This window comes from Urtica dioica, chromosome 5 (assembly GCF_054948205.1).
Source record: "Urtica dioica subsp. dioica isolate 48M chromosome 5, U.dioica_male_clone48M_v1_H2, whole genome shotgun sequence".
Taxonomy (NCBI): domain Eukaryota; kingdom Viridiplantae; phylum Streptophyta; class Magnoliopsida; order Rosales; family Urticaceae; genus Urtica; species Urtica dioica.
In genome coordinates, this window is record NC_142760.1 from 2,064,290 (window position 1) to 2,088,257 (window position 23,968).

Here is a 23,968-nt window from a genome sequence, read left to right on the forward strand (position 1 = left end):
AAGAAGAAAAAAAAAAAAAAAAAACCTTTACGTGCCAATGCATGCAACATGCTCTTAAGTCGTGATGTTTGTCGCTAGACTTGTGTAAGCGTGGCCCAATATTGGCCGCTAGAGAGCCGATGCACTTTTTTTTTCTACAAATAGCCACTCTTTCTATTACGAGTGATTATATTTAATTATACCATTATTAGCTAATCAACCAGCGTTTTATTTTACGACTGATTTTACAAAACTGCCCTTTATGAATAACTTCATTATTTTTTGTGTATTTCGTTTCTTTCCTTCACTTCATCAATAATAAAATTGAGTATTTAGCTGTCAAAAAATTTTGAGACACAAAAAAAAAAAATAAGCATAATTGTGTCTCGTCCTAAACAAGACTTTAAAGAAAATATAGAGATTGTATCTTGATGACTTTTTCTTCACGAGCCAAAGAAACTCATCAAGAGGCTAATTTAAAAAAAAAAAAAAAAAAAGTTTCAAGAAACTAATCTGTAAATTTTCAAGATAAAAATTAGCCAAAAGCTTCGCCCCTGTTCGCCACCATCTTCCATTGTTTATGGTTTTTGGAATTTTAATTGTTCAACTTTTTTATTTTGACGAAATTACTGATCTCCAAATATTATCGACCACCATTCACCATGTTAAATTCCTCGCTATGTTGAGCGATGACCCATCTTAAGATTTATCATGTAGCCTTGTATTTTTTTTTTTTTTTGGCACATCTATGATCTTCTACGTAGTTCATATTATATTCGTAAATGTATACGGAGGGTTTTTCGTCACTACGAAAATATTTTGATGGATATAAGCTATAGCACGTTACATGTCTCTACGAGTAATTTATTAGTGAATTAAAAACATTTGAATACTGGTGACCGCTAGTCACATGTAAAATTGTACATATGTACGCCGACTAATAACCTTGAGTTATACGTAATACATTTGATAATTATTAATAACAGACAATTTAGAAATAAATAAAACAAAGACAATTTAGGGTTAGTTATGTAATTTAACCACAAGCGAATGAGCATTTGTATTTTGATTTTGAAAAGTAAAAAAAAAAAAAAAGAAAAAAAAAAGCATCTTCAAATAGCCCCACAATCATCTCTACAGCGACGATATAAAAAGCGACTCGGAAGAAAGAAAAAAAAAAAAAAACGCTGTCATCGTATCGCATTCATCTTCAAAATGTGGCGTTCCGTTCTCCGGGGAGTTCGATTCCCTTCAAACCGAACATCGCTCGTCAATAGCTCCACCAGATCTCACGTTTCTAGACTCTTCTCCTCCGAATCGGTATTTCCTCTCTCCAGATTTCGCACCAGTCCTAATCTGATTCGGCCGTTCTTCAATCTCGCAAGAGCTTTGTTGATTTGAATTCGATTTCATTTCATTTGATTGGATTGGATGGGATTTTTTTTTTTTTTTTTAAATTTCATGTTTTTTATGTTTTAAGCTTTTTTGAGGGTTTAATTGCAGACATCAAAAGTGTCGTCGTACACGGTGGTGGACCACACGTACGATGCGGTGGTCGTCGGAGCTGGCGGTGCTGGTTTGCGAGCTGCCATTGGACTCTCTGAGCACGGCTACAACACTGCTTGCATTACCAAGCTTTTCCCTACCCGTTCCCACACCGTCGCAGCCCAGGTATATATATATATATATATATATATATATATATATATAGAGAGTTGGTGCGTTGTATTGCTACGTTGTTTTTTGTGAGCAAGTAGTTTTCCTCAATTTTGATTATTTGATGTAGTAAAGAATTGGGAGGCTTATTCTCGTGAGAAGGGGTTTGTTTCCTTTGTTTTTCTCTTTTGATTTATTATTCCTAGACAAATCTAATGAAATCAATTTTGTTTCTTTTTTTATTTTTTTTATTTAACAAATTCTAAAGTTAAAATCCCAAGTTTGGTGGTGGTTATGGTATTAATTTTGTTGTTGTTGAATCTGGTATATCACGTCTGGGTTTAAGGCATATAGTACTTTGAATCATTTCATAATAAGTTTAACGTTCAAATTAAGGTTGTGCTTGTTGCAGAAACTGAGAATTTCAGGTGAAACATGTTTTTTTTTTTTTTTTTTTTTTTCTGTTTATAAACTTATATTAATTGGTTTTAGAACGCAAATGCCCCAACAACACCATGTTCCCACAGCCTGTAGGGGGGTTAAATCTGGTATCGCTGATCTGTATATCATATTCAAACAACCTTTACTTGGAATTATTCGGTCTTGTGGCTTGATTATAATAGGTAAATGCGTGGTTGAATCATGATGTAAAAACTTAGCCTGATATGATGCATGTGTTCTTTGGTTAGGTTCTTTGGTTATGCTTATATTAACTTTAACACCCCTTCTGGTTATGTTTGTGTTTTTTGAATTTTACTTGTAACATGACGAATTTAATCGTGCCTTGCATAATCAACTTCTAATAATTTAAATTAGTGTGTCGTGCTATGTTTAATAATATTTGCTCCGCCGCTCGGGTTGTGTTTAGGGTGGTATTAATGCTGCTTTGGGAAATATGTCTGAAGATGACTGGAGGTGGCACATGTACGACACTGTCAAAGGAAGTGACTGGCTAGGTAAGTTGATGATTATGATTATCGTGCTCATGCTCATAGTTCATTCATCAATTAGGCACAATATACAAATCCCTATATGATGACTTTCGGCTTGGTGTGATTTTTCGTTTAGATTTACTATATCTGAAAGAGAATTTCATCTATTGTATACAGGTGATCAAGATGCAATTCAGTACATGTGTAGGGAGGCTCCGAAAGCTGTGATTGAGCTTGAAAACTATGGTCTTCCTTTCTCTCGAACTGAAGATGGAAAGATATATCAACGGGCGTTTGGTGGTCAAAGTCTTAACTTCGGAAAAGGTAGGTCATTCGTCATTGCATTGTATCTCATATTCAGTGCCTCTTATGTGTGCTTTACATTTTCCGAAAATTCGATCTTTGAAACTTTTAGGTGGGCAAGCGTACCGTTGTGCTTGTGCTGCTGACAGAACAGGGCATGCATTATTGCACACTCTCTATGGCCAGGCTATGAAACACAATACACAGTTTTTTGTGGAGTATTTTGCGTTGGATCTCATAATGAGCAGTGACGGTGAGTTTTCAATTTATATTATATTTATCTATAACAAAAGTAAAAGTTAATTCTGTGGTTTTTTTCAAGATGTAAAACTTCAACATTATGCACTCATAACAAATTTAGCAGTTGATAAACTATTTTCAAACGACTAGTAAGTGTTTATTTTTGCAATTTAGTTGGCATTTGACTCTTGAATGTTGTGAGTTACAAAAGGTGTCGCGAATCATAATTTTTTAAGTGCACAATCTCATTTACGCACAGCAAGATTAAAGAGTTGTGTATTCTGTTTTTCCCTGTGCAAGTACACATGTTGTTCAATTGTTGTGAACAGTGTTTGGCTTTTTTAATCGGATATACAGGTGTCTGCCAAGGAGTAATTGCGCTAAATATGGAAGATGGTACTTTGCATCGCTTCCGTGCTGTCTCGACAATTTTAGCCACAGGGGTAACTCCTTTTTTTTCGTTTCCATTTATGGGGTATGTTGGAATTTATTTACCACATTCCATGACCACTTACTACTTGTGTACACTTCTTTCTTGTGTTCTTATTTTAGGGTTACGGTAGGGCTTACTTTTCTGCAACCTCGGCACATACATGTACAGGAGATGGCAATGCCATGGCTGCCCGAGCTGGCATTCCTCTCCAGGTTTTTTTATTTATTTTTTCTGTTTGGCTCTTTGAATTTGTTTTTTGGTGGGTGTTCGTATTTCTTATGCTTAATTTGTTGGTTGGTTATTCCTACACAGGATTTAGAGTTTGTTCAGTTTCACCCAACTGGCATTTACGGCGCTGGGTGCCTGATTACGGAAGGTTTGTACTAAAAAAGAAGTTAAATATCAGAGTGACACAGTGATGACAAATGTCGGTTATAATTTAAGAATATGGTTGTCAGATCTCTCAACTTATTTTTTCCTTTTCATATTGTTTTTGGTGTCCAATAGGATCTCGTGGCGAAGGTGGAATTCTTAGGAACAGTGAAGGTGAGCGGTTCATGGAGCGATATGCTCCTACAGCAAAGGATCTTGCATCAAGAGATGTTGTTTCGAGATCTATGACGATGGAAATTCGAGAGGGACGTGGTGTAGGTATGGCATTTTTCCAAGTATACTATATAATATTGATCATGTCCTATATTTAGTTTAGTAAGGAATCAATATTACGGAAAGTCTTTCTGCAAATTTTATATATATTATATTATATATATAAAGGAGAAGATCCTCTACTCACAAAACACTGAACAGTGTTTTTTTTTAGAACTTTTTTTTAAGAAAAAAATAAGAGATTGGACCCTAAACACAAGTAGTAATCATTCGTACCGAATTTTTTTTTTCCAAAAAACTTTAAATACAATTTTTTCAAACCTAAATATTTCTACACATGTCTCTATATATTTCTTCCTCTAGACTAAAATATATTTATTATTCCGTAGCAACGCACGGGACATACTGCTTGTATACATATATTAATGAGTTCGTGATTTATCTAATTTTGCAATTTATGGGATTGATTCTTAACAGGACCTTTGAAGGACCATATCTATCTCCACTTGAATCACTTACCTCCAGATGTGCTCAAGGAGAGGCTTCCTGGTATCTCTGAAACTGCTGCCATTTTTGCTGGTGTCGATGTCACAAAGGAACCTATTCCAGTCCTACCCACTGTTCATTACAACATGGGCGGTATTCCAACAAATCACCATGGAGAGGTATAGTTAGAAAATTCTATGTGAAGAAGGCCTCACGAGACAATTCTCTGCAGTCTACTCTATATCATATTCATTTTGCTGTTGAACTGCTATATAGAATATCGCGAAAGAACGACGATATACATAGAGATGGCAGTTTTTTCACAATCATGCCCATTTATTCTGCAGGTGGTTACAATTAAAGGCGACAATCCCGATAATATAGTCCCTGGACTGTACGCCGCTGGAGAGGCAGCTTGTGCATCGGTGCATGGTGCCAATAGGCTCGGTGCTAATTCCCTTCTTGACATTGTTGTTTTCGGACGAGCTTGCGCAAACAGAGTTGCACAGACCAATTATCCAGGCAAGTTTAACTAAAATGTTGTGCTTATTATTATTGTTTATTTATTTATTATGTTGTTAATTAAAATTGATCAAGCAAATAATGTACGGATCTCACACTAAATTGGTGCCTGCTTGCGCTCTTGCAGGAGCGGTACAAAGGCTTTTGGAGCCAGATGCTGGTGAAAAAACAATTGCCTGGTTGGACAAACTAAGGAACTCCAACGGTTCGTTGCCAACTTCGAAAATCCGTCTCAATATGCAACGTGTCATGCAAAACAACGCTGCCGTGTTTCGAACACAAGAGACTTTGGAAGAAGGTATATGCTAGGATCCAGAAGTTTATTTATTATATTTTAGTGTAAATATGTCATGAGGGTGGTATATATGCGGTAGTTGTTTTCTTTTCTTTAGCCGTAGAAGACTGCAATATTGAAGATATTGTTCACCTCTCGAATTGTGAACCGAACTTATCAATAATATTAGTGATATGTGTTCGGAGCTATATTATTTTACTTGATAAATCTGAAACCTGCAACACCCAGACTCTGTTCCTTTCTTAAAGTTTTGGCTGGCAAATAAACTTCTGCACTTTTTCATTTCCTTTCTTTATTGATGTGGTATTTACTGATGGTTGCTCTCTTTAGGTTGCCAATTGATCGACAAAACATGGGAGAGTTTCCATGACGTTAAATTGAAGGACCGGAGTTTGATATGGTAAGTTATGTGCTTAGCAAGCTTGATTTTTTTTTTCTTTCTTTCTTCTCTCTTTTTAGTTTGCGTGGGTATTCTGTTTGTGTTGATATTTTTAAATCTTTTGTCAGGAACTCGGACTTGATAGAGACCATCGAGTTGGAAAACCTTTTGATAAATGCCTGTGTAACAATGCACTCCGCTGAGGCTCGGAAAGAAAGTAGAGGCGCACATGCTCGGGAAGATTTTACGGTCACTTTTCTTACCCTTTTAGTTATTATTCTATATGCTTACATCTTTTACCATATATATTTATCTCTTTTTTTTATTTTATATATTTCTATGTGCAGACAAGAGATGATGAGAACTGGATGAAGCATACTGTTGGGTAAGTTCTATTATGCTTTTAAAGTATAATCTTGGACCTAAAAAGGGTTTATTGATTATGTTAATTGAATAGCTAAACATTGGACTGTATTAATCACAAGCATAATGTTTAACCTCTATTAAGCAAGTGAGAATTTGTTTTTGAAACTGTATTTATATGGGGTATTATTGTGAAATGCAGATATTGGGAGGACGAAAAGGTCCGACTCGATTACCGACCAGTTCATATGAATACGTTAGACGATGAAATCGAGACGTTCCCACCCAAAGCTCGTGTCTACTGAGAGTATTGGTCCTTATCGATGGGTTGGTTTCAGCGGCAATGTTTTCAAGCGTTGAAACAATTTTATTTATGAAGACTGGAAGATTACTATAGGGAAAACTATTTTTGACAAATAAAGTGTTGCATTGTTTGCAATTTGAATCGGCGCCAAACTGTTATGAGCCGGAAAAGAAACTGGTTTCAGAATTTGCATTTCGCAGCTTAGATGAAAAAGAAATAAAAAAAAGTAACTATGGTTTATTATTTGTTGGGAGTTCGTATACTGCAAATGAGACACTATGGCAATGATTTTGGTTCATCCTAAAAGAATAATACACTGCGATTTGCACTTTCAGCCAATTTAGCAAGGGAAAAACAATACGTACATTCTTGTCAAAATTATATATGACCATTCTATTCTATATCGAATCCTATTCTATAATTTTTTTTCGAACTTTTTGCCTTGCAACTTCATAGGCTAAGAGCCATAAATAAAAAAATAAAAAAACAACACGGATTTCAATTACTATTCATCTGGCTAGTAATTTGTTCCGAACAAGGATCGGATCTTCCCTTTAACAAAATCCCCGAGTGCCGAGATTTGCCCGGCCATTTACTTCCACTGCCAATTAAAAAAAAAAAAAAATAAAATTTATGAGGGAGTGTGAAGACAAGAAATCCCCCCACCCATTCGACGCACCGGAGTACCTATTGACATGAAGAAACTTGTTGACACCACAATATTTTTTCCTTGTACTCATGTCCCAATAAAGAATCCACCTTCGAAGCTATATTTCAACCAATTTAGCAATAAAAAACGGGTTAAATTATTCAAACCAACAAAAGCATATTCCACCGTGTCCCTTTGGTTAGCAAACAGTGCCCACTCTTACGAGGGGATACTTTAAACCCCATATTGCACAAGAATCGCTCGACCGAAACTTTCATTTTGAGATCCCTAAAACTCGACAGTATGGTTTCGAACAATAAAGAGAGAATTGCCAAGATACACCATATTCATAGACCATGCCTAAATTCCCACCAAGGTTCTCATGAGTATTCAAGCATCCCATCACCATCTCCACTTCCTCTTCCTAGGCCTCACAAGAAATTCGCCATGTCATCAGCGAATATCAAGGGTGATACGCTCGCCACGTCTTCCTATATTTAGTTACCCCATTTCCTCATTTTAAGGCAAGAAGATGACTCGACGTATCCGAGGCAAGAATGAATAGATACAGTGATTGAATATCTCCTTGTCTTAGCCCTCTCATCGGCTCTCCTTTTCCCAAGAGGACGGCCATTGAGAACGATGTAATACTAAGCCGTAGAAATGCATTGCTCGATATCACAGAAGGATCTTGATTTCCCCGGCCCTGCTTTTTTGTTAATTAATGTGAGACTTAATGCTCGACCATTTTATAAATAAAATAAAATATTTTAGTAGTATGGTTAAATTATACTCTTTATCCCTTTCGCTGAGTTAGCCCGGTGGATAGAAATAGGAGAAGGAAGCCATTATAGCAATCTATATTAAAAGGTGATTGATCTTTACGCCCGAAAACAGAATTTTCACATATTTAAAAATAAAGCATCCTATAGAAGAAGAGTTTCCTAATGATGACCTATGGCTCCTTGAGGATCTTTTTATGCATTATGTGATCTTTATGCCCGAAAATAAAACTTTCACATAAACTCGTAGACATTTAAATCATTGAAGTTCACCGCACATACACTTGAAAAAAAAAAAAAGTACACAATCAGATCGTCATTTGCGAATCTGACAGTATGCTTGTCTTGTATTTGCGCTCGTGGTTGTGACTTGTGAGTTGGCATAAAGTATAATATTTACAACCATTAATGCTTTTTTGACTTTGTTAATAAAATTTCGTGATTATTTACTTAAAATTTACCAAAGGTTAATTATATAACAAAATTTGAGTTTTCAAAAATGACTATATGTAAAGAGCCCAAAAATTAAATTGGCTGTTGGAAATACAACAGGTATACACAAGGATTTATTGATATTTCTGGTTCAATGAACGTCTCATTTAATCGGTAATAAACGTGACTTGGGTTTCTCTATTAACGACTTCTCAAGTAACTTGCTTGAACTTTCTCGTCCTAAAGACTTAAGGGTTTGGAGTGCAATAAATAAACATATGGTTCAAGTTCAAGCCGTAATTATTGATTGGACACGAAATTAGGTATGCATAGAAGATAGAACATAAACATTTCCTGATACTAGAAGAGCAAGAAGAGTATCGAGTACTACCGAAATGGAAGAGCATCAAATACTGCCAAAATGGCAGAACTTTACTAGACAGACATTGATCTCCATGATTCCAATGAAGAAATAAAACGGTGTCTGAAATCTTACGGCCACACCAATAATATATATATATATATATATATATATATATATATATATAAACAGATATCAAGCTAAATCTTTGGTAAAATAGTGATTCTTATCCCAGACAAGCTTCATTTCTTTTAACTTTCCACATTTTTTTTTCATCCAAATATCATGCTTGAAAACCATATTATTTATATTTAAAACACACACGCCATATTTAATGTTGAAGGACCAGCACAAAAGATTTTCCTTAATCAACAGAGAATGATGGGTCTCAAGGCATTTAATAAGCACAGAAATAATATCACAAGAAGCGATGTTTTTTTTTTCTTCTGCAAACCCATTGCGAGGAATGTACCATAATGTCATATGCTTTCAAGTTTCAATCTCTAAGCCTAAGACTTTTCTTCCATTGAGAGAGAGAGAGAGAGAGAGCCTTTTTCATTATAAGAACTCTTGATAATGTTCATTGCAGCAAATGGAAAATCTAGTCTATTCTCTCTGCTAAACAAAGTAAAACCTTGGGTTAGGACACAATTAATTTTTTTCTAACACTCTTGCTCTATCAAAGATTAATTCAATTCTAGCTAAACCAAGCCTACCCAACCCGACCCCAGACAAGCCACGCCTAGCTAAAAGCTAACACAAGAAACTTGAGCTTATTCCTCAAGCTCTGTTTCTGCTGTAGCTGATATCAACCCAAGCTTTTCCGTCAATTTTCAAGAGTTTCTCAAGCGAAAAAATTGCCGAGTTCGATAAGACTCAAACTAACACAAAACCAACTTTGATTCTGCCAGACTTAGCTTCGAGTACTTCGCTAAACAAACAAATATTGTTTCTCCAACTGATCTGGATCAACAAACTCACCCTTGACAAACTTTAGAGCAATGCTATTCTATTTTCTAGAAAACTTTTAAGCATTACACGAGACTGAGAGAAATAATAATAGTAATAAAAAAGTTATATAGAAAAAAAAAAAAAAAAAACTTTACTTGCAAATGTAATTACAGGTTCTCCAACACGAACTCTGTAAGCACACACATTGATAATGAAGAACACAATTTGACTACACATCAATAGAAAGAAAAAAAAAATAACAATTCTCAGGCCAACTATAAGCTTATATTATACCTACTATTATAAACCAACTATCAAATCCCAGCATCAGAAAATAGTTCGCAAGAAAGATTTGTACAAAGTATAATATAAACATTATGAGCTAACCAATCATTACACAGCTGGAATGTTGGCGAAAGAGAATCCTTTGTATCCTTTATAAGCATAGTAAGCAATCCTCGTGTAGTAGAACCCAGGAATGAACAAGATCGCTCCAAGAACCGCAAAGAAACTCCCTGAATCCAAAAAATTCAAAAATCGAAATTAAAAATCAAAAGATAAAACATCGAATTTCAACAAAAATAAATAAACAAACAATAAAATTGGCTGTTGAGCGAACAGATTAAACCCTAAATCAATAACTCAAAAGGAAGACACGGATGAAACCCTAATTTCTTCCCCAAACCCCGACAATGAGAGAGAGAGAGAGAGAGATTCCGATACCGTGAGCCCGATCGCCGCCGACGTGATTATAGGCCATGAGTGAGCCGACGACGATGGCTAGGGTTCCGAAGACGAGAAGAGCGACGGCGAGGGCGATCTCCTTGATCGGAGGTCTGTTGTTGACGACGTACGAGGTCTCCATCATGATGTCCTCGTCCGTGATCGAGAACGCGTGGTCTACGTACGCCATTTTTGTACGGTCACCGAGCTTCGACGATTTTGAAGAAGAAGAGGAAGAAAAGCTTCTCTGTTTTTAGTTACGCCAAAACTGTGGTGTTTAATTTAATGCTGTGAATGTGTGTGAGTGCCGTGAAAGTCAAAGTTGGTATTTTCGGAATAAAGTTTCTTTCAGAAATTAGGACGTAGTCGTAGTAGATCGATATATTCGAGTTCGAGTCTTCGAGAGAGGGATCGGATTTGAACATACATACATATCCCAGTTATACTTATTATTTTATTATGTTTAATAAATGAACTTAATTAATCCTAGCCGTCCACCTGCGTCCATAGATCTACCTCAATCCCACAGGAAAGACAAAAAAAAGACTGCCCAAATTCTTCAAAGTTCAAATTATTACTTTATTGGTATTTTTAGTTTATACATTAATTTTTTTTAAACAGAAAATTAATTTTTACTCTTAATTTTCATGGCACTTTAATTATATCTTAAAAAATAACGTTAAAATCTATTACCAAAAAAAATTAAACAAAATATCTACCAACTTAAACTTTTGTGAATTATTTTTATGGTTTCTAGAAATACCATAATGTATTATGTTGATATCACTATTAATAACATGTTTATAGCTTAAAATTTATTTACCTACTAAAATTTTGTTTAGACAGAGACAAAATGTCGTACACAATGTAGAACCAATGTGTTCGACAATACGTTATAATGCAGTCGAAAGCTATTAAAAATAATAGTGCGTAAAAGTAAATGACACAAAGAGTGGTAACCGAGTTCGGTGCACGGTCACCTACTCTGTGGGACTATCGGTCCAATGGAAAGAAATTCACTTAAGTCAATAAGTGGTCAATAGTACAACAAATGGACTTATATGAACGACACCGGTCTCAATGCCATTTTTCTATTACTACCTATGAATACCAAATCAGGGCTCCCCTGAATTTGAGACTCTCTCTCAATTCCACTCTTCAAACATACTCCCGATGTTTGGTCACCTTCAATATCAATGTACATGAAGACTTCAATCATGCAATCATAAACCCAAATACCTCTCAAACACTCATTTTTCTTGAAAAGTGTTTAGAGAATTACACCACACGAAACAAACAATTAGCTTCTCAGTCTGCCGATTTTGCACGTCTAAAAACCCTAAAAGTTTGTGTGTGCATCAAAACTACTAAGGGTATAGCACGCAGCTTTTATATTAGTCAATCTAGGGTTTCCTTACCCATACACGCGTAAAGATCCATCGAGTAAAGACTTCCGTGAATCATTCTGACGAAACATGAAACTTGCCAGAAATACAGTCTGCGAACAGAAGGCAAATGTCTTAACATATCCTGACGCATACTGACCGATATCTTTTCATATCAACTTACTGTAAAAAAAAAAAAAAAAAAAAAAGTCAACCCAAACGTAACAACACCTGTCAAAATTAGTCCTTAATCCTAAATTTTGTAATTAATATTTGAAGTCTTCATAATTTGCTTAATGTAATCAATTAAAAAATACGAGCACTATTATGAACAAAGGTGGAAACCAAAAAATTCTGCACGATTTCACCCGAACGAAGAGTATAAAGGGGGATTTTCAGTGTGAACAATGAGTAAGAAGATGGGCACTCATGAGGTAATTTGGATTTAAATTTCCTCTTATTTGTTCAAATTTGGGATTCGGGTGATAGGGTTAGACTTGTTCGAACATTACACGTTTTAATAATTATATTGACTCTCTTCGATTTTTTTTTTCATTTCATGTGATGTCGTCCACAGTTAGCAGTGCGAACAGCGACGTGAGATCATATATTGTTGGAAGAATTGTTAATAATAGAGTATTTATTAACAAATGTATGGATGATTTGTGGTTAATATTTGAGTGGGGTCCACTCATCGAAATTTGTTAATTCTTGTATAATCTTATTCCTCGTTGCGACGGGTATAAAATTGATTATTTATTTGCCAAAATCATTACTATAATGAATGAGAAATTAATGATCAAAGTATGCTTAAAGAGCACATGTGTTATGTGTGGATGAAGTGAATTTCAAAAGTCCCACATGAGTTGGGTAAGTGTGTTGTGTAGTGTATATATACTATCATCTTTCTTTAGTGGATAAGCAAGTGCAAGAGATGAGAGTGTGGGTGGGTTAACTCTTAACCTCAAATGCGCGCCGCCAAGCCGGGCCGGGCTCGAGTTTCGAGAATGTCTCGTGCTTGGGCCTTGGGCCAATCCTTAACTTTTTATTGCAAATTTCACTTACGAAATGTTTTAATTCCTTAAATAACTTTTGTGTTATGTTGGGAATTAATTCATAGTCTTTAACCATGCATTTAGTACCTACATTAAACGCCCACTAAATGCTTGGTCTGAAGGCTGTAACCGTGGATTGCTTTGCCTATAAAAGCAAGACCTAAGCTCTCATTCGAACACACCTCTCTCTCTCTCTCTCTCTCTCTCTCTCTCTCTCTCTCTCTCTCTCTCTCTCTCTCTCTCTCTCTCTCTCTCTCTTGACATTGTTTTTTTTTTTTTTGCAGTCCGATGGTAGTTCTGACACTTGTGTTCTAGTTCGCTGAAGTCAAGCCGAGTGGAGTTAAGCTTGTCTTGTAGTCGCTGTATCCTGGGTGGCTTTCGCTCAACTTTTCCCGCACCTGTGGAGGGCGATAAAAAGCTTCAAAGAAACCGTTCAACGGGCCTCGACGAACTTTCTTTGCCAACCTCTTCTGTTTCTTTTTCCAATTTCGATTTATGTTCTATTTTATTACCTTGCTTTTGTCTTTAATTTCTACCAATATTATTTGTAATATTGCTAACATATTTCAAGAACAAGAAATGCAACTGTTGCGAGAAAACATAGATTAAGAGAGAGAGAGTTTTGTGACAACTTAGCATGTATTTTTGCTTAATATTCGTATAATAAATGAGAATTTTTGAACAATTAAGTTTGGTACCAATTAAAACGTGTTTTTTCCGATTAGATTTATGGAAAAATAACATATATATACCATGTGTTTTAGTGAAATGTCGAGTTTAATCTTTGGTTTTCAAAAATGTCGAGTTCATACCCTTTGACAAAATTATACCCTGAAATGGATAACACTGTCGCAAATATTCTTTTCATTGATATTAACTCTTATATAAGAAAAACCGAATCAAATCCAAATCAGTATCCTAACTTCCAAATTCCCAATTTTGAAATAAAAATAGCATTAAATTGAAATTAAATAATAAAATTCATATATCTCCAGAGATGACTTATTCTGTGTTCGAATTGAATCTTTGAATCATGGATTCTCTGTTCGAATCTGTGATTTTGATGACTATCAATTGTCGATTTTTACGAAAAACCGAATAAAATCCAAATCAGTATCCTAACTTCCAAATTCCCAATTTTGAAATAAAAATAGCCTTAAATTGAAATTAAATAATAAAATTCATATATCTCCAGAGATGACTTATTCTGTGTTCGAATTGAACCTTTGAATCATGGATTCTCTGTTCGAATCTGTGATTTTGATGACTATCAATTGTCGATTTTTACCGATTTGTCTCTTTCTGTGTTCTTCATGATTAAGAGACTGTTGTTTATTTTTTAGTTTTTAAATAAATTATATATATGATGCGAATGAATAAAAATAATTGGTGTTTACATATAAATATTATAGTCAACGTCAATAAAAATTCAAGAAAAAAGAATATTCGAAACACTGTTGTCATTTTAATTAAATAGAATGTATGAACTCGACATTTTTTAAAACCAAAACTTAAACTCGACATTTCCCTAAAACACAAAAATTATCTGTATGTCATTTTCCCAAAGATTTATTATCGTTTTCTTATAATGTAACCATCTCATACTTGTCTCAGAAGATATGTATCAGTAACGTGTTGCTTACTTCATAATATACATGTATAAATAACAATAAAACAAACCGTCGAACAAGAATATTGGTAAGACTAAGACATATTCGTGAAAAACCATGCCAAGCAAACAATCAAACTCTGTTTTACACAAACCAAAAGAAGTTCAAATCATCAACTTCGGACAATATTTACTTTGATGACTAGACTAATGAAGTTTTACAAAAAAAAAAAAAAAAAAAAAAAAAAAAAAAACCAAAAACTGTAATATGTATCAGTACGTGTCTGATAAACCATACAGAAATTTATCTAAACCCGTACGTTTTTTTATAAAATATGTATCAGACACGTTGCTTACTTCATAAAATATATTTACGACTTGCAAAATGACAAACCGTCAAAGAATTTGGTAACAGTCCTAATTCGTGAAAAATCATCCCAAACAATCAAAACCTGTTTTACACTTATCTATTTCACTCCTGCTAACAAACCAAAGAACTTCACACCATCAACTCCTGATATAACTTTCGCTTTAGACCAAATAAGTTTTACAAAAAGAACAAAACTGTAATAGAACATATTAATCAGGAAACCAAAAAAAGTATCCGAAAAATGGCCACAAAAACACATTCCACAGCAAATTTAAAGCAGCAAAAAAAAAAAAAAAAAGACGACACAACACGGAGGAGGAATGAACTTCAAACCCTGATTTGAGTAAACCACAAACAATCAAAACCTGTTTTTACACAAAACCAAAAGAACTTCAAATCTTCAACTGCCGATTATAAATTTTTCTTTGATGAATTAGACCAATGAAGTCTTACAAAAAGAACAAAACTGTAATAGAACATATCAAAAATTGTATCAGAAAAATGGCCACATTCCACAGAGCAAATTTAAAGCAGCAAATAAAAAAAAAAGCCAGACCAAGACGATTTCCAATCATCACACACACTACTACTACTACTACTAAGGAGTAACAGTCTTCTTCTTCAGCCTCTTGACGACCTTGCGGGCCCGCTTCGCCCTCATCGGCTTGTTGGCCCGCTTGTTCTGCTGAGTCAGCGCCTCCCTGACGGGCCCCGCGGGGACGCCTTTTTTTAGCGCGCTGCCACGTGGCGTGGCCGACGGAGGCAGCCTCAGGCTGTGCGGCGGAAGCGGGCTCTGTCCTTTCCACACGAGGTTGCTCTTCATCGAGAATTTCACTTTCTTCTTCTCTTTCTTCTTCTCCTCCGTTTCCGTGGCCTCTGTTTCCTCCGGTGAATCGACCTTCTTGTTCTTCTTCTTCTTCTTCTCCGATCGCTTCCGCTTCTTCGAGACCGCTTTCTTCTCCGAGGGAGGAGATTCGCACGAGCTCGGAACCTCCTCGCCCAGCCCGGCCTCGGCCGCGATCTTCTCGAATTGGCTTTGAAGGTTCGATATCGCCGACTCGTCGAGCGATACCACTTCCTCAACTTCTTCTTTTTCTTCTAAAGGCTCGTCCTTTTTGTCCTTCGTCTTCTTTTTCTTCTTCTTCTTGGACTTCTTTTGCTCGGCTCCGTTCTCGACCGCGGAGACCCCATTGCAACACTTCTTCAGAGCCGCTTCGGCTTCTTCGATTGGGATTGGGATCGGGATGAGCTCGGGGACTTGCTCTTCTTCGACCCCAGGAGAAGAAGAAGAAGAAGCGAAGTCCTTCTCGAGCTTTAAGAAGTCCTCGTGGAGAGCGAAGATGGTCCTTCGATTCCCCTGAACGCAATCCGGGGACGAGCCCAATTCGTAGAGCCTTTTAGCGAATCCCATCGACAGAACCACCGACGCGACGCCCGGCTCGGCCTCGGCGGCCAAAAAGGCTCTGCCTTTCTGGACCAGAGCGTCGAACACGTTGCTCTTGATCTTCCCGAGCAGGACTTTATCCGGAAGCTTCCCGAGCATCGAGACGAAAGGCGCGAACAAGACCTCGACGACCTCGGGTCGAACGGGCAAGAATCCGGCGAGCTCGTCGAGGAAGACGGAGGCCACGTGGTAGCTCACGCCGTGGCCGCGGAGCTTGTCGTCGGCGAAGAAGACGCTCTCGTGGAGAACCTCGACGATCCGGCGCGTGAGGTCCAAATCCCAGGAGTTTTTCCTCAGCGAGACGAACATGGAGTTCACGAATCTCCTAATCAAGAGGTAGAACTTGTCTAACCTGAGGACGTCGATGCCGGACCATTCCCGGCGCATGGTGAGGAAGAACACCGACAGGAACGGGATCGAGACGGCGACGTCGAGGTCGACGACGGACGAGGAGAGCTTGTCGGCGAGCTCCGACTGCGCCGGAAACTTGTCGGAGTGCCAGAACGCGTAGAAGAGTCCCTTCCAGAGCTTCCTCATCAGCTCGTCGGAGACCTCGGGCTGGGCCGGAAGCCACGTGTCCATCAGCTGAGAGAGCGCTCGGTCTCGGCTTCCCTTCTCGCACGAAGCCAGTTGCTTTATCAGAGAGAGACCCATTTCGGATCTCGTCGTCTCTTCCTCCATTGCTCTCTTCTTCTTTGATTCTTGGGAAGCTCTCTCGTGCGTCGGAGATTTTAGACTCCGCCGATTGCGAGGGTTGAGAAAAAGGAGTGGAATGAAACCCTAAGAAATAAAAACGCGGAGATAGACGAATACTCGCTGTTTATATTTTTAGGAGAGGCTTTCTTTCTATGGAAATTGCAACAAAGACCCAAAAGTTAATACCTGCTGTATATAAATTTTAAATTTTAAATTTAACCCATCCTTCTCACATTTTGGTTTGAGTGTATGACGGGGAAAAAAAACAATGATAAAAAAATACTTGAATTTTTTTAGTTGTATTTTATTTGGAAAAAAACATTGTGGTGTTGTATTTTATTTTCTCTTATTTTTCATTTTTCAGTTCTCAATTATAATGTGTTTTTAAATAATATACATATTATATACTCAATTTAAAAAACTAATTACCTGCATTTTTTTAGTTGTTGCTTAGTGTTGTATTTTATTCTCTCTGATTTTTTATTTGTTAGTTCTCATGTTATCAAGAGTAGAGTGGGATAGTTTTGGTCCCTGGAGGGTGATCGTTGCAACCAAGCCTCCGTCTCGAAATGAGCAAGTCTATACCGTCTAACCAAGGTGCCCAAGTGGACGTGGAAGTAGATGTGGGTCTTGATGAAGACCAGACCTTGACTTTGCTTGCGTCGGAACTGTCTCTTGCTGAGTCCTCTCGGAGTTCAGATGAATCTAGACCTAGTGCGGAGGTTCTGTTGGCCAAAGTCCTATCTACGAAACCTTTAAGGAAAACAACTTTCGTGGTTGTTCTCTCGAAGGCATGGCATAGCAGAGGGAAGTGGTCGGCCAAGGAGCTTTTGCCGGGAATTTTCCTGATTCGCTTTGGCCTGAGAGCCGACAGGGAAGCTTTCCTGGCTAGGCGGCCGTGGACGATGAGGGGAGCGCAGATGGTGGTGCGTTCCTGGCCGGAAAACTTGCCCATCGAGGAGATTGTCTTCTCCAAGTCTCCTTTTTGGGTTAGGTCCCCCCGATTTTATTCATGCTCAAAATATCAAAAAATTTGATGGGCTGTTCGGTGACTTTCTTGAGAGTAACCTGAACCAGCTGAATCGCTTTGGTCCGTTTGTGAGATTTAAAGTGGAGGTGACAGTCACCTCTCCTCTCTTCCCGGGGTTCTTCATCGACAGGAAAGATAGGCGCGCCCTGTGGATCCAAGCGAGGTATGAGAACCTCGGACTGTTATGCTTCAAGTGTGGACGCTTAGGACACGAAAGCTCCGAATGCTCTGCTAAGGAGACGCGGGTTGTTCGGAAACAGGGCTTCCCTGAGGTCGCTTTGTTTGGACCATGGCTTGATGCCAAATCCCAGTGGTCGAGCTGTTTTGATTTTGTGGAGCGGAAATCTAACCTGGGGAAGAGGCCATGGGCGGATGACTAGGTGGGCAACGATCGGCCTGATGAGACAGACCGCGTGGAGCTCAATCGCGATGGATCACGTCTGGAGCAGGTGGTGTGCGACAACCAAGGCGGTGACGGCTCCACGGTGCAGGACGTGGGCAAAGACATGAGGACTCTGGCCTCTGAAAAGGCGCCACATTTCCCTTCTCATGATATCCCTGGAGATCGGCCTTTGAAACGGGGAAAAGGGATTTTACAGGAGACTTCTTCTGGGAATTCCTTCTGCCTAAGCCAAGAGTCTGACAAGGAAAGGAGGGTCAGGTATAAAGCACGTCCAGACAAAAAGGACCTAGGGGAAGCTGGTAAGTATGTGGACTCGAATGAGAAGTTGGGCCTGGGACCAGCAACAAAACCGGCCCAATTGCAATCAAAAGGAAATGAGGTGGCATTTTTAGGCCCTGATTCATGTCTGGCGCCTGGGGCCTCGAAACCTACCTGTGGGCCGGAGGAGGACCGGCGGAAAGAGCCCAATTGTTCGGAGGTTCACTGGCTTCTACGGTGAAGCGGACGAGTCGAAGCGACATGTGTCTTGGGATCTTCTCAGGCGTCTCCATAGGAGTGGTTCGGAGCCATGGCTTTGTGCAGGGGATTTCAACGAGGTCCTTTTTGACTTCGAACACGTGAGCAATACGAGGAGAAGAGCTAGTGACATGGCACGGTCTGGGGAGGCGCTGGAGGACTGTGGCCTTCATGATCTGGGATTCCAAGGGGAGTTGTTGACGTGGGACAACAAGCAATGTGGCGCCAAGAATGTTCAGTGTCGGCTTGACCAAGCCTGCGCGAACACGGAGTGGAGAACGTTGTTCCCAGCAGCCTTTGTGGAAGTCCTGGACTTCCATGGGTCCGATCATCGGGTGATCGTCATCGATACAGAGGAGCGTTCCCCGGTGGTGGCTGCCAACTTGAGGACCACGAAACGGTGGGCTTTCGAGCCGGGCTGGATCACTAATGCCGAATGTGCGGAGGTGGTCCAAAACGCTTGGGGCCATGGTGCTAGTAGGGGCGGTGGAAGGTGTACTGAGGGGCTCAACCGTTGCTGGGCGGCACTTCGTGAATGGGCTCGGGTCTCGTTTGGCCAGCGCGAACAGCGAATCCGAGAGCTCTCTAGCCGGCTCGAAAAGCTCAACTCTGAGGTACGCTCTAGCTACAACTGCAGGGAGGCGAGGAAAGTTGGCAAAGAGCTCGAGTCCTTCATTCTTGTTCAAGAGCACTATTGGCAGCAGCGGGCCCGGGTAGACTGGCTCAAAGGTGGGGATAAAAACTTAGCCTACTTCCATGGGAGAGCCTCGAGGAGGAAAAGTCGGAATTCTATGAAAGGTATTTTCACAGAGTCTGGGGCTTGGGTCAGCACATATGGGGAGGTGAGGGCTGTTTTTGAGAAGTTTTTTTAGGAAGTTTTTTCATCCAATGGCGCATCAGAGGAGGACTTTCGGGTGATTACCGAGGGAGACGTAGCCCGCCTTCCAGAGGGGTACCGGGAGATGTTGGACGAGGATTTCTCGGGGGAGGATGTTGATCGGGCTACTAAGGCGATGGGACCGCGGAAGGCCCCGGGCCCCGACGGTTTCCATGCCCTATTTTTCAAAAAAATTGGGACGTGGTCGGCCCGGCGGTTCGTGAGGAATGCCTTGAGATTTTGAACCGGGGGGCAAGCGCTAAAAGTTGGAACGGGACGAATATAGTCCTTATCCCAAAGGTGAAGAACCCGTGTCGAGTGGGGGACTACCGCCCCATTAGTTTGTGCAATGTGCTACTCAAGATTGTGACGAAGGCGGTAGGGAGTAGGATCAAAGGGGTTCTTCCGTTGATCATCTCCGAGACCCAAAGCGCCTTTGTCCCCGGTCGCCTAATTTCGGACAATGTTGCCATTGCGTACGAGCTTCTCCATTCGATCAAGATGAAAATAAAAGGTAAATCCGGGGTTCTCGCTCTCAAATTGGATATGAGTAAGGCCTATGACCGGGTGGAATGGGGCTTTATAATAGCTATGTTACGGAGAGTCGGTTTTGGCCCAAAGCTTGTGGCGGTTGTGCTCGAGTGTATCTCCACCCCGGTTTTTTCAATCGTCATCAATGGGAGAGTGGGAAGCTCCATCACGCTGAGCAGGGGTTTGCGCCAAGGCTGCCCTTTGTCACCCTACCTGTTCCTTTTATGTGCGGAAGGGCTGTCGGCGCTCATTCGCAGACAAGAAATATTGGGTTTATGGACGGGGTTTTCTTGCAGCCCGAGTGCCCCTGTCATTACACACCTCCTCTTTGCCGACGATAGCCTTCTCTTCTGCAGTGCGGATACGAAGTGCTACTTCGCTTTCCGTTCTATTTTGGCCACCTACGAGAAGGGAACGGGTCAGCGGGTGAATTTTGAGAAATCGGCCTTTTGTTGCTCGCGGAATATCTCGGCGGAGGAAACGGCCAGAATTTTGGACGCCCTCGTTATCCTCCACATGACGGAAATGGAGAGTTATTTGGGAATGCCGGTTCGGACTGGGAGACAAAAACTCCTGATCTTTAGCAACATTTCGCACCGGGTCCAGAAGCAACTCCTTTCGTGGAGAGCGCGAATGTTCTCGGCCGGGGGTAGAGAGATATTGGTGAAGGCGGTTTTCCAAGCGATCCCTACTTATACGATGAGCCTTTTCAAACTCCCCTCTACACTCATTAATGAACTTCACGGGCTGGTAGCTCGGTTTTGGTGGGGGGTTCGGAAGACAAGCGGAAAATTCATTGGAAGCGGTGGGATTTTCTTACCCGTTCGAAGAAAGAAGGGGGTTTGGGCTTCAAGGACCTAGGCGACTTTAATTGGGCTCTCATAGGACGTCAAGTGTGGGACGTGATTAAATACCCGCAGTGTTTGATGACGCGGGTGTTCAAGGCGAAGTACTTCCCGTTTACGTCGGTGCTTGACCTCGAGAGTAAAGGCCACTTCTCTTACCTTTGTAAGAGCCTTTGTTGGGGATTGGAGCTACTACGCAAAGGTATTAGGTGGCAAATCGGAGAAGGTAACGTGCGGGCTTTTGCTACTCCTTGGCTGCCGAGGAATGATGCTTTCTTGTTGATCTCTATGACACCGGATGATGACTTTCCCTGGCGGGTGGCTGATTTCGTGGAAGGGGGTTCGTGGAAGCGAGGGCTCCTGGAAGCAATTTTGACCCCTTATGATGTGGAGGCGGTGATGAAGATCCCTCTTGGGGTTGGCAGTGAGCGAGACCGCCTTGTTTGGCACTACGAAGAGAATGGGGTATATTCGGTTCGCTCGGGGTATAGGCTTGCACGGTTGGAAGGACATCAGGGACCGTCGTCTTCTTCGACCTCGGACGCTGTGTGGTGGGAGAAACTTTGGGGTTTGGTGATTCCTCCGAAGGTCAAACATCTCATGTGGAGATGCTGGTACGATGCCCTCCCAACCTGTGGGAATCTTCGGCAACGAGGCGTTCCCTGCCTCCCCTTCTGCAACTTTTGTGGAGAGCTCTCGGAGAATGCTCTCCATGCGACGTGGAGTTGCGACCGGGCCCAAGCGATTTGGCAATCGTCGATGCTGTGTCGGTGGATGGAGAAGACAAGTTTGTTACCGTTCCAGGAGATTTGTAGACGGGCCGCGGAGTGCTTATCTGTGACGGGCTTGGAGTTGTTTTGTGGGCTGGTGTGGGCCGCATGGTCTAACCGAAATCGGCGTCTCTTTAACGGCCAAGTCAGATTTCCGGAGGCGTGGGTGAATGAGGTGGCTGGTTGGTTTGCGAGCTTCAAGGAACATACTCAACGGCTGGGTGCGGGGAAATCGCCAACAGAGTCGCGGCCGAAATCCTGGGTTCGTCCGGGGGAGGGGCTGCTGAAATTGAATGTGGATGCTACTTGGGATGAGGCGACTAAGCGAGCAGCGCTGGGAGGAGTCGTTCGAGACCATCTTGGCGAGGTAGTGGGCGTGACAGCCGTTATGCTGGGGGATGTCGACTCGCCGCTCACCGCCGAGTGTAGAGCCATTTCAGAGGGGCTGCGCTTCGTGCAATCCTACGGGTGGCGAATCGCTGCGGTGGAGTCCGACTGGCTGCGTGCTACGCAGCTAATCGGGAGTCGGAACACTAGAAGTCTTCAAGGCCCGTTGATTCATGCGATTTTGGCTGTTTTGGATTCCCAATCTATTTCTTGTTTTTGGGCGCCTCGGATGTGTAATGAGGTTGCAAATTGTATTGCTAAAACTCGCCTTAACCGGTTAGATGGCGATTTGCGGTGTTTGTTTAGCCCGGAGTGGCTTGTGGATTGTATTCAGAAGGATATTCTATCCTCTGCTGTGGTTTAATGAAATCAGTTCTTTCCCCTAAAAAAAAAGTTCTCAGGTTATCATACATGTATAAATAATATATATATATATATATATATATATATATATATATATATATATATATATATATATATATAAGGAGTGTGCACAGTCCGGTTCGGTCTAAAATTAGTCTCCAAATTTGATCGGACCATTTTAAATGGTTTGAAAATATTAGACCGGACTGTTTAAGAAAATAAACTAAAGTGGACCAGACCGTTTTAAATCGATCCGGTCCGATTTAGTCCGTTTTAAGTATTTTTTTTATTTTTTGTACAAATTTAATTAAAAATAGCAAACGAATAATAGAAAATATTAAAGTAAACATTTATTAATTTAGATGTCTAACTGTTCATTCAAATATCTTAGAATGATTTAAAAATAAATAAAAATATATCTTAAAAATTAAGAGCGGTCCGGTCTAAATTGCGGTCTAAAATTTTCAAACCGGAGTGGAACGGTTTAGACCAGTCCAAAAAATGGAGCGAACCAGATTAGGAAAAAAATGTCTTAAACCGGACCGACAGTTTCAAAAATCGGTGGTCCGGTCTGGTTTACATTTTTTCGGTTGTTTTGCACACCTGTGTATATGATATAGTAGACAATTGTCACTTGTATCGTTTAAGGTCTTCAGGTCGCTTCGTCAATGGTCTTAAGAGACTCGCGACTATTTGAGAATGTTACTATCTCTATGTGAACAGTAGAATCACGATGAGGATGGAGATCATTTCTATCGATCGTGAGAAGAATGTGGCGGATTGGGCTAGACCTGAAAAGCCACAGTCTTCAATGATGCCCAAGAAAGACGATCAAGGTGGCTAGACCCCGTCCACAAGGTTGACCCAAAAGATTAGGCCCAACAACTCTCAAATTATCGAGAGTAGGAGTCGGTCCTGCCTAATTCATTAACAGTAAAAATAATCCCACAAAATAAGAAAAATGTCACGAAATCTCGAAAAATTGGTTACAAAATAGTTGATAGTTAGATGGTATTTTATAAGAAAATAATAATCTCTCTTCTATAGCTATTTAGCCAATAACAGACTTAAGTTTTGCTAATTAGTCAATGTTTTATTAATTTTTGCAAAATAGCCATTAACATAAATTAACAATGATCAAATATCCAAAATACCTTTTATTAAACATTTTTTTAATTAAGAATGAAAAAACGAGTAATAAATGAATTGACCATAGCTAATGACCCTTTATTCATTAATTCTCTCTCTTTGTCTCTTTCCTCATTAATGTGTTTGTCTCTTTGCTCCGATT

General features: G+C 40.0%; 4 protein-coding genes across 4 annotated transcripts; 2 read left to right on the forward strand and 2 right to left on the reverse strand.

Annotated features, from left to right (window-relative positions):
* The first annotated feature begins 1,118 nt into the window (after nt 1-1,118).
* Nucleotides 1,119-6,832, forward strand: LOC149394786 (succinate dehydrogenase [ubiquinone] flavoprotein subunit 1, mitochondrial). Its single transcript, XM_089615015.1, has 16 exons — nt 1,119-1,299; nt 1,483-1,650; nt 2,504-2,591; nt 2,745-2,891; nt 2,983-3,123; nt 3,468-3,553; nt 3,663-3,755; nt 3,856-3,919; nt 4,051-4,194; nt 4,627-4,814; nt 4,983-5,157; nt 5,285-5,455; nt 5,783-5,852; nt 5,960-6,080; nt 6,179-6,216; nt 6,397-6,832. The coding sequence occupies exons 1-16, from the start codon at nt 1,195-1,197 to the stop codon at nt 6,497-6,499; spliced, it is 1,902 nt and encodes a 633-aa protein (XP_089471141.1). The 5' UTR covers nt 1,119-1,194; the 3' UTR covers nt 6,500-6,832.
* Nucleotides 6,833-9,885: 3,053 nt separating this feature from the next.
* Nucleotides 9,886-10,817, reverse strand: LOC149394787 (uncharacterized). Its single transcript, XM_089615369.1, has 2 exons — nt 10,397-10,817; nt 9,886-10,188 (listed from the first exon to the last, which is right to left on the reverse strand). The coding sequence occupies exons 1-2, from the start codon at nt 10,584-10,586 to the stop codon at nt 10,067-10,069; spliced, it is 312 nt and encodes a 103-aa protein (XP_089471495.1). The 5' UTR covers nt 10,587-10,817; the 3' UTR covers nt 9,886-10,066.
* Nucleotides 10,818-15,201: 4,384 nt separating this feature from the next.
* Nucleotides 15,202-17,073, reverse strand: LOC149394788 (uncharacterized). Its single transcript, XM_089615383.1, has one exon. It carries the CDS (start codon nt 16,938-16,940, stop codon nt 15,414-15,416), a length of 1,527 nt encoding a protein of 508 aa, XP_089471509.1. The 5' UTR covers nt 16,941-17,073; the 3' UTR covers nt 15,202-15,413.
* A 451-nt stretch (nt 17,074-17,524) lies between these two features.
* LOC149394789 (uncharacterized) lies at nt 17,525-23,521 on the forward strand. The gene is made up of 8 exons (XM_089615349.1): nt 17,525-17,944; nt 18,033-18,257; nt 18,366-18,883; nt 18,930-19,702; nt 19,805-19,948; nt 20,068-21,062; nt 21,233-22,590; nt 23,401-23,521. The coding sequence occupies exons 1-8, from the start codon at nt 17,525-17,527 to the stop codon at nt 23,519-23,521; spliced, it is 4,554 nt and encodes a 1,517-aa protein (XP_089471475.1).
* Nucleotides 23,522-23,968: the final 447 nt, after the last annotated feature.